We start from the raw sequence: 11196 nt of genomic DNA on the forward strand, positions 1-11196 counted from the left end.
ACAATCTACAACAGGTGCCTTTGTGACTTCATCATGTTTATGGTGTTGCAATGTATACAACGTCTATTGCGTTGCATGTTTACAGCTCATTTATTTTCATTTCTAATGTATTATTAAATTAAATATTATCATACACACAAAAAATATGAATCAAGACTCAGGGTTCAGGGCTTTTGCAGAAATGAATACGTCTGTCTCGTCTGTGAAATCAGTCATCCTGTCGATGCCAGCAACGATGAAAAGGATTGTAGATCCTCCAGTGAAGAGGAAGAAGAAAGGCTCTTAATGCAAAACTTAAAGGCATAATAAACACTCTTAAAAGGACCTTCAAGGAGAAAACAAGGCTGTAGAAAAATAGAATATAAGCAAGAGAACCAATGGTGAAAGCCAAAATCACATGATTTCCCTTTCAGATATCTATAATCAAAACTGAACACTTTGAACTTCTTTATCCTAAACACATCTCCAAAAAATGAAAAAAAAAGAAAAGCAGAACCAGGAAGGAATATAGCCCCTAAATTTATGGTGGTATTGCCAGAATGGTCATTTCTTGCAATCTGTCTGTCATTTCAATATTAAAGTGTTCAGTGTACTTAAACTGAGTCACTGCCAGCATTCAAATATGTGTTTTCAGGAACTCAGGCCTAAGTCATCACTCAGTGTTATTTGCACAGAATCTATTGATAGCATATTTTGAGTAGTTTTAAGAATCTGTGAAGCCAAGTACGGTGGCATATGCCTATAATCTTGGCATTCAGGAGGCTGAGAAAGAAGGATTGTTGTCAGTTCCAGGCCAGCCTGGGCTACATAGGAAGATTCCCCCATCTCAAAAAAATTAAATGAAAAAGAAATGTGCCTTTTAGGAGAGAGAAGACCTTCTGCCATAAAAGGTATTTATTTACTTACTTATTTAAAGGTAGGAACTTTCTATGTAGACTAGGCTGGCCTCCAACTCTCAGCCCTTCTGCGTTGGCTTCCCTAAGGGAAGGATTACAATTTTCGGCCAACACCACCAGATACAAATGAGCACTTTAAGAAAATACATACTTATTGGAGAGTCCCATAGTCCTAAGTACACGTAGATTCCACCCCCACTGCCGCAGTTAATTTGTTGGGTGCCCTTTTGTAAGTTTCTTATCTTTTACTGGGCCTGGTTCCTCACCTATAACTCTAGCATTCATTAACTCCACAAATATTTGTCTCCTGCATACTGCCAGTAGGTTAAGTGGTAGCAATACAGGTTGGAATAGAAAGAGCGAACATTTACTAAATGCTTATTCTACACTTGAATTTTTGTTAAGGGAGTCCTGTACACTATCTCATAACCCATGAGATAGGTACTACTGTGGTATTTTTTAAACGTTACAAAGGAAGGAACTGAGGCAGAGTAAAAATGAAGTAACATCCTCAGGTATCAAACGACGTGGCAAACGATTAGCTATCAGGCAGGGTGGCTTCAAATCCCAGGAACCACAGGCAATTCTTGCTCCTAAACTCAAAGACTTGTTTTGGTCCTAGGCCAGGAATACTGGGTTCAACGCACTCTTGTCACACACCTTCCTTTTGCACTTACTCCGTTAAGCTTTTAGGAATGATTTACCTGAGAAACACAAACATACACCATATGCACCACACTGCTTTTTAGGGGAGAAGACTGTTCTCCACAAAAAGTATTTATATTTATTTATTTACATTTTATAGATAGGAACTTGCTATGTAAACTAGGCTGTCCTCCAACTCTCAGCCCTTCTGCCTAATGGAATTTAGTCAGAGAAATTATTCAGACAACTAAAACCAGCACTTTCTCACTCTAGCAGTTTCTCCCCCAGACCACGGAGGAGGAAGAGCATGCGCGCACGTGCCGCTCAGATCGCCCCGCCCCCATTGGGTACAGGCGAGCGTGCGGGTTACGTCAGCGCCACGCGCTTCTCAGGAAGAGCCTGTGCTGCTAGCGCGCAGGCGCTTTAGGGTGTTGAGAGTCCAGCGCTCTTTTGCCCCGCCAGGCGGCCCACCACACTACACCCGCCTCTTTTCTAGACGTCAACTTCCTGCTCTGCCCCACCTTTACGGAGACCAACAAGAGAAAGCAGCCTGCTTCTAGAGCTGTTCGCTTTGCGAGTATATCTGAGTGGCCCTAGGACGTGAGAGGCGAGCCTGGCACGGCTGCGCTTTCCTGCCCTCGAGCTACTCTAGACTCGGTGAGTGTCAGGCCCCCACTCCTAGCGCTACACTGAGCCGCTGCTCCCCTCCCTCCCCAGGGGAACGACTGAGTCTAAGTCTGTTCCCAGCATGCCGCACGCGGGATGCCCTGGCCAGTGCTGAGAGTGAACCCAAGTTGAGAGGTGGGGAAACGCCTTCCTAGGGGCGTTCCCTTGGCTCTTCCTTGGGGTCTTGAGATTATCAAATCCATTCAGTTACCCCATTCTTCATCCCCCCCCCCGCCATCGTTCTCCACAATCCTCCCCATCCGCCTGCGCTTTCTATGAAAAGTTCGTCTCAAAAACAACAGTAATTTCTTCTGCCTTCTCTCCATATGTATGCATTTCTTCCTACAGGTGGAATTTTAATTTCCCTTCTGCTTGTTACAGAACATTGTATCTTGTACGTTCCTATTCTTATTTTTTTTTTTGACTCCTTTGATGGAAAAAAAAGAAAAAACTTTGGGAACTTTTTGAGTTTGGATAGTATTTATACACCCAGAAGGAGTATCCTTGTCAGGAAGAATTCTGACACATATTCCAAAAATCATGTGAAGGAACTTGTATGAATTGTGTATTCGCTAGAAATAATAATCGTGTAATATGAACTGATAATTACAAAAATTAAATGTTAAGGTGCACCTGAGAATTCTTGTATTAGGCAGAGCTTTTCTGTTGCTTCCCTTTTCCTTTTGGAACCATTTATTGACCAAGTTCTCTGGATTAGGCAGGAAGATGACTACCTTGCTTCTTTCTCCACCCACTCCCCAGCATAGCACAATCAGAAACTGCATCTGCCCATTCCACACCTGTCCTTATGGTAGAAGTCAAAGTTCATTTCTTCTATATGAAAGCCAGATGAAGTGCCACACACCTGTAACACCAGCACATAGGAGGATAGAGCAGAAGGATCATAAATTTAAGGCTCGCTGTGGTTTCATAATGAAACACTGTCTCAAAAAAGAAAAGAAATAAAACCGTGAATGTGATTGCCATATGGTATTATAGTGACGTTTGGTGAAAACATCAATTATGCTCAATAGAGCTCATATGTCTCATTGTAGGTCACTTCTGCCATTGATTACCTTTGTGACTTGGGTCAGTCATTTAAACTTTATAATCCTCCATTTCCCTATTTTCATTTATTTATGTAAATACACCCATGCATGCAATGCCTGTGGAGACCAGAAGAGGGTGTCAGATCCCCTGGAACTGGAGTTATGGACAGTTAGCTGCCATATGGGTGCCTAACAGCTTAGGGATCTCTCCAGCTCCCACTATTTCCCTAATTTTAAAAAGGTGTGTGGGGGTTGTGCCTGTGGGTGAGGCCAGAGGAGATCAGATTTCAGGTATTCTGTTCTATCACTCTCTTCTGCCTCATTCCGCCTGAACTGAAGCTATGCTAGTCGCAAAGGAGCCTCAGTGATCCTTCTGTCTGTATTCTCTACAGCGCTGGAGTTGCAGATGGCTCACTGCCATGCCTGGCTTTTACTATGGGTCCTGAGATTGGAACTCAGGTCCTCGTACTTCCATAGCAAATGATCTTTCTTACCCATCTCTTCAGTGACTTTAAAAAAGTTTTAACTGATACATAATTACATATTTTTATTGATTTTTTTTCTGTTTCATACAGAAAATCATCTTTATACCCCCTTCCCCTTTGGCATCCTCCCATAGCCTCCCCACTGGAGTTCATACATTCTGTCATTTGTGCTAAGGCCTATCATGTAAAATTGGTGTCCCCAGATGTCCCTCAGTGCAAGTTCATCCACTGGGGTTTAGTAGCCTCTCTTCAAGATCAGCTCTTCCTCACCCAGCAGTAATCAGCTGCCAATGATTCTTTGACTAATATTGGGGCTTGCTGTTCATTTCCACAGTTCTGTGCTGGAGTTTTCTTTTTTGTCTGCCTAAGTTTGCATATTTTGTGCATGCTTACACCATTGCTGTAGGTTTGAAGAAAGTGTCCCAGGCACCTGTAGGACCATTTTCGTAATCACATACTACATATTTTTTAAATGAGAGAAAGGATATTAGGTAACTTCTAAGATCCTGTACAACCTTAAGGGAGAAAGTGAAAATCTAGTTCAGCATTTCTTCATGGAATTGCAGAGGAGATAGGAAAATCTCAACCTTTAACATAAACGTATAGCATACCGTTTTTTTCATTTGTTTTATTTCTGTTGGCTTCTCTTTCAATTTCTTTTTTGGGGTGGGGGGTCTTTTTGAGACAGGGTCTCCCTGGAACTCCCTATGTAGACCAGGCTGGCCTGGAACTCACAGAGATCCTGCCTCTGCCTCCCATGTGCAGGGATTAAAGGCATGAGCCACCACACCCAGCCTTCTTTCAGTTTCTAGTTGAAATTAAAATGCAGGGACTTTTTCCCTTTTTACTTCCCCAAAGAAGAAAATATCATTTGTGGAAATAAAAATGTTCATTAATGGTCCCCAAATATGCCTATGTTGACTTCTTTTTTGTTAAATATTTTATTTTTGTATGTGTATTTTATTTTTTATTTTGCTTTTGTTTGTTTTTGATCTTTGTAAGACAGGGTCTCTCTATAGCCCCAGCTGGCCTGGAACTCGCTATGTAGAGCAGGCTGGCCTTGATTTCACAGAGCTCTGCCTGCCTCTGCCTCTCAAGTATTGGGGCTACAGGTATGCAACACCATACCTACTATATTGTATTTTATATGTATTGTTTGCATGTGTGTAAGTGCACCTATAGCCATCCTGTTAAATAAAGCACTAGACTGAAAAGTAAAATTTGAGTTTAAATTGAGTTTATCTGTTCAATTTAAAGTCATAATGTTAAAGCCCACTTATATGGTCAGAGGTACTAATAACATCCTGCAAGTTTGTCATACAAAATCTTTAAAGAGAATGATGAAAGGACAGTGTCTGTAACATTAGTTTCTAGGGCTGATGCTTTGATTTAGTACTTGGTTAATTAAATGATAAAATGCAAAAATAACCTACCATGGCAAATTCTGCCCCACAGAGGAGTTTCTGCAAAGTTTCAATTTGTACCAAATCATAATCAAATACCATTGGAAGCTAAAGATTGTGAGAGTACTTGTTACTGTATGCAATTGGCCTGATTTTGAGTGTGGGAATCTTTTCAAAAGTGTATAGAGCAAAATGTAAGTACATTAAGAAATACCAAATCAAATTACTAGCCTAAATATTTTGAGAGTCTTTTTCTTCTTTATAGGAAAAATGCTTTCTGAAAGCAGTTCGTTTTTGAAGGGTGTGATGCTTGGAAGCATTTTCTGTGCTGTGATCACTATGCTAGGGCACGTTAGGATTGGTCCCGGAAACAGGATGCAGCACCATGAGCATCATCACCTGCAAGCTCCTAACAAAGAAGACATCTTGAAAATTTCAGAGAATGAACGCATGGAGCTCAGCAAGAGCTTTCGGGTGTACTGTATCATTCTTGTAAAACCCAAAGATGTGAGTCTTTGGGCTGCAGTGAAGGAGACTTGGACCAAACACTGTGACAAAGCAGAGTTCTTCAGTTCTGAAAACGTTAAAGTGTTTGAGTCAATTAATATGGATACGAATGACATGTGGCTGATGATGAGAAAAGCTTACAAATACGCCTTTGATAAATACAGTGACCAATACAACTGGTTCTTCCTTGCACACCCCACTACATTTGCTGTGATTGAAAACCTAAAGTATTTCTTGTTAAAAAAGGATCCATCGCAACCTTTCTATCTAGGCCACACTATAAAATCTGGAGACCTGGAATATGTGAGTGTAGGAGGAGGAATTGTCTTAAGTATAGAATCAATGAAAAGACTTAACAGTCTTCTTGATGTCCCTGAAAAGTGTCCTGAACAGGGGGGAATGATTTGGAAGATATCTGAAGATAAGCAGCTAGCGATCTGCCTGAAGTATGCTGGAGTGTTTGCCGAAAATGCAGAAGATGCGGATGGGAAAGATGTGTTTAATACCAAATCAGTTGGGCTTTTTATTAAAGAGGCAATGACTAATCACCCAAACCAGGTGGTAGAAGGATGTTGTTCCGATATGGCTGTTACTTTTAATGGACTAACACCTAATCAGATGCATGTAATGATGTATGGGGTGTACCGTCTTAGGGCATTTGGACATATTTTCAGTGATGCATTGGTTTTCTTACCTCCAAATGGTTCTGACAATGACTGAGCAAAGACAAGAGAATGTATTTAATAACCACGTTAGGTGTGTTATCATTTGTAATAATAACATATCTAACACAGTGGTATGTTTCTCTTTTCTAATCCAATCACACTGGTATAGTCACAGATTAAAGTTTACTTGTACATTTTCAAATGGAATGGTATTTTTCCTTTAAAACACTTGTGAGAAATTTAAATTTGTTAGAAATGTTTTAAGAACAACAATTTTGCCAATAAAGAATGTATTTATAAATATATTTACGTGATAAATACTAAATTAAACATTAAAATTCTGTGGCATATATTTGCTTATTGGCTTTAAGAATTTTAGCATACTTTTTCATCTTTCTAATAGATGCAAATGAAATCTTTAGTTCTGAATTTATTATTCAAATGATACTTTTAACTCTGTATTATCTTTACTTTTGAGTAAGCAGGGACTTCAGGAGGGTAGGGACAGGGTCTTAACTGTGTAGCCCAGGCTGGCCTAGGACTAGCATTCCTCCTTAGCCTACTGAGTGCTAGTGCTAAAGGCATGAGCCACTATGCCCAACTGTTTCCCTTCTAATGTAGAGCATATGGATTTGCTTTCCCAAAATGTACAGTCAAGCAATTAAGAAAGTGTTCCTAGCCAGGAGTGGTGGCACATGCCTTTAATCCCAGCAGTGGGGAGGCAGAGGCAGGCGGATCTCTGTGAGTTCAAGGCCACCCTGGTCTACATAGTTCTAGGACAGCCAGGACTACAGGGAGACCCCAACTCAAAAAGACAAAAAAAAGTGTTCCTAAACACCATTGAAGAAAATTTGAATTCTATCCTTGGGAGAATGGTGAAAAAATATTTTTACATAGGTTAAATAATTTTCCTGGGAGCTAATTTAGTGGCATTCTTCAGCATACACAGTTTCCATTTAGCTCTGTACTTTGGCATACAGATAATTTGTTTTGGTCTCTGGCTGATTGATTTACCTGACTTGAGTCTGGGTTTTTGTTGTTTTGGTTTTGGTTACTTGTGCAAATTCTGGAATATTTCCCAGTTTCGTGTTTTCATGGTTTGGTTTGGTTTTGATTTTTGGTATAGAGACCCTAACCTCACCATTCATGTTGGATTACACTATCATTTGCCTAATTTCAATGACTACTGGGAATCTTTACCTATGGTATATACAGTTATTCCTGTGCTTCTAAATGTATATTACTTGAAGCTGACCTGTCCTTTAATCTGTCCAGCAGTGCTATGTTAAGTCAGATCCATAAGCCCCTTTAAGATATGACACTGTTTTTACATACAGTATTCCTTTTAATTGGCCTAATGACTCTAATAATGCCCCTCAGCTTTAGCAAACCAGAAAGTATTTACTCAGGAAGGCTTTGGGCTTCAAATTATTGATCCTTAGTAGTAGTATTGTCAAACCTTTGTTTTAATTTTCTCTGATCCTTTCATTGGGACTTCTGTTTAACCTGAAGTATTCTTAATTTTGAAGAATCATAAAACCTTTTTAATAAGCACCCCAATATCTGATCACAGGTGAAATTACTACAAATCAAGTCATGTTCAGTGTAAGTACAGTGATAAACAGAATGTGACACAGTACCCCATATGCCAATATATTTTTCTTTTTAAATTTTTATTACATTTATTTTACTTATGTGTTCATGTATGCACATATGTGGAGCCCAGAGAACAGCTTGCACAAGTTGGTGCCCCTTCTGCTGTATGGGTCCTGGGGATCAAACTCGGATAGTTTACCCATTGAGCCATCTGATTGGCTCTATTTTAAATTTTCTATTTCTGAGGCTAGAGAGATGGCACAGCTCTTAAGAACACCTGCTGCTCTTTCAGGGGACCTGGGTTCAGTTCCCAGCACCCACATGGCAGCCAGCAATTGTCTGTAACTCCAGTTCTAGGGTATATGACAACCTCTCCTAGCATCTGTGAGCATTGCATGCATGTGGTGTACTTACATACATGCAGGCAAAACACTCATACACATAAAATAAAAAATGAAAAAAAAATTAATAATAATTTTTTCTATTTTTATTGTCACCTTGCCACCAACGCCAACGTATTTAAATTTTTCATTTTAATTACATTAGCCTATCAAAATATTAGAACAAATATGTTAGAAAATCCATTCTGGGCTGGAGAGATGGCTCAGCGATTAACAGCACTGACGACTCTTGCAGAGGACCTGGGTTCGACTCCCAGCACCCACATGGCGGCTATGAACCGTCCTTAACTCCAGTTCCAGGGGAATCCGAAGCTCTCTTCTGGCCTCCGTGGCATTGCACAACACAGGTGCTCACACATACATGCAGGGAATACACTCATAGACATAAAAAATAAAAATAATAAAATATTTTTTTGGTCTTTTTGAGACAGGGTCTCCTTGTAGCCCCAGCTGACGGCCAGGAACTTGGTAGACTGGGCTGGCCTTGAACTCAAGAGACCTGCCTGCCTGTGCCTCCAGAGTACTGAGTAAAGGTGTGCACCACCAAGCCCAGCCATTGAGTGGATTTTAAACTAAGCAAAACAGCAAACATCCAAGACTGAAGTATCACAAAGGCTCTTAAGTTGTTTCATCAAAACTGAGAATTACCCTAAATTATTAAAATTCCTTTCAAATGACCCCATTAAAATGTGCTTAGAAAGCATGATCCTTTCCTGAAAGATGTGAAATCAGCTTCCCCTCTTCACTTACTCTGGGACTCTACTAGCTACTCACCAAAGAGTTAACTTCCCTTTCAGTTATTACCTGTTCCAGGGAAGTTCCAAAAAAGCAAGGAGTGATTTCTTTTTTTAGGTGTAACTAAAAGATTCCTAAATTGCATAACTCATGTCTCTAAGGGGCAAAGAAAGTCCTTGAATCATGAATAGGAGATGTGAAGGAGAAGTAAAGGCAAGAGTAATTAGCATTACAAGTTCTAGACAGGGAATTAGAAAAAAGCCAGAACAGGGCATTTTTCAAATGTTCATGAGAGTCCATTGGAGTTTCTTGACAAGGGCTTCCAAAAGCATCCCTCTATTGGGTTCTTCCTCATTTTTCTTTTGTCTTCCAAGGCTGGACTAGTTGACTGAGAAGAGTGGCTGGATACCCAGGTGAGGATCCAGTGACCCTGCTTGGCACTCCTTTAATGAATGAGCACAACCATCAACAAGCCCAGTTGTGACTGTGTTTAGCGATCAGGCTCAGCCAAAGTTGTGATGATGGTAGTTATATCATGCAGAAGTGGCTGCTGTATAGCATCATCTTATTAAAAGGACTTGGAATTTAAAAGGATTTGGTGCTAGGAGCCACATATGAGGGAGAACATATGTTGTTTGTTTTTCTGAGTCTGTGTTACTTCACTTAGTATAACAGTTTCTAGATCCATCCATTTACCTGCAAATTTCACAATAGCTAAGAGATGGAAGCAACCTAAGCGTCCCTGAACTGATGAGTGGTTAACAAAAATGTGGTATATTTACACAATGGATTTCTAGTCAGCAGTAAAGAAAGATGAAACAATGAAATTTGCAGAGAGATATTATTTCTTGTAATTCACATAATATCAATGCCTTTGGCAGTTTTTATTAATTCCATTCAAGAAGAGCCATACTGGCTATGCAACAGCACTATTAATTTGGGAAAAGTTATGGCATAAAGAGTAGGGCTTAACTTTTTTTTTTTTTTTTTGGTCTTTTTGAGACAAGTTTTCCCTGTAGCTGCAGCTGGCCTGGATTCACTAATGGAGACCAGGCTGGCCTCGAACTCACAGAGATCTGCCTGCCTCTGCCTCCCGAGTGCTGGGATTAAAGGCCTGCCCCACCACGCTTGGCTGGTTTAACATTTTTTAAATGCTTTGATCTGATAAGATACCCACCTACGTACCCAAAGTATTGAATAAATGAAAATGTTATAGTAGTCAGAATACCAGCTGAGTACCTAGGGAATGGGGGAAAACTCTGACTGGGATTATGGAAGTCTTTGAATACTAGTACTATTTCACTTCCTGTATTTACCACTTCCTAAAGCATGTTTCTAGAAGAAACTTCAAGAAAAACTACATTTTCATGAACCCAGTGTTGTCCAAATGTTAAACATGTGTGCCCCTTTCAACAAAAAAATCACAACTCTCACATCAAAGGGGATAAGAGACAGTTTATTCTGGAGCCAAATATAAATAACCATGGCCTGGGAACAGATGTAAGTCACCCCAAATTCCATGTTCCAGTGTGGAAGCATTTTCATTTAAGGTTTTATACTAGTATTACAAGGAAAAATCACAAATAGAGGTGTTATGCTCAGTTTGCAAGACCCCAAAGACCACCAAGGAGCCAACCGATGCGAACACACAAGCGTCTTTTATTGTTGTAAGCTTAAGCTTGGGCCCACTCTGTCACTGACTCAACGGATCTCAGATGTCAGACCCCTTGCTTTGGGAGACAGAGGTTTTTATAGGTTTATTTCAGCAAGTTTAGCAAGTAGGGGAGTAGGGGGTCTCCAGCCTGGCAAACATCTGATTGGTTGCAGCCCAGTGCCAAACCATAAACTGCTGGCTTCAGGAAATCTGAAAAGACATTTGGACTTTTAGTACTTTCTTGTCCCTGGTTAATTGACCATTGGTGGGGGAGTTGTTTTCTATCCATTCCAAGTATATATATATATTGTGGTTTCTCCTGGAACAGGATTCAGGGCTGGGTCAGTCCCATGGTGGTTTTATCCAAGATGGAGTCACTCAGGTCTCTCACAACCAGAACTTTAATCTTAGTTCAGCCTGTTTGTAATGTCAACAGTTCTCCTAGGTCTTGAGTTCCTCTTGTAACCTAAACATATCTTATATTTCTCATGACA

At 40.2% G+C, this 11196-nt stretch overlaps 1 protein-coding gene across 1 annotated transcript; it reads left to right on the forward strand.

Annotated features, from left to right (window-relative positions):
- The first annotated feature begins 1980 nt into the window (after positions 1-1980).
- On the forward strand, positions 1981-6668 carry C1galt1c1 (C1GALT1 specific chaperone 1). Its single transcript, XM_008833925.3, has 2 exons — positions 1981-2198; positions 5410-6668. Exon 2 carries the CDS (start codon positions 5415-5417, stop codon positions 6369-6371), a length of 957 nt encoding a protein of 318 aa, XP_008832147.1. The 5' UTR covers positions 1981-2198; positions 5410-5414; the 3' UTR covers positions 6372-6668.
- Positions 6669-11196: the final 4528 nt, after the last annotated feature.

Source organism: Nannospalax galili, unplaced genomic scaffold (genome assembly GCF_000622305.1).
Source record: "Nannospalax galili isolate Female #2095 unplaced genomic scaffold, S.galili_v1.0 scaffold75, whole genome shotgun sequence".
Lineage (NCBI taxonomy): Eukaryota > Metazoa > Chordata > Mammalia > Rodentia > Spalacidae > Nannospalax > Nannospalax galili.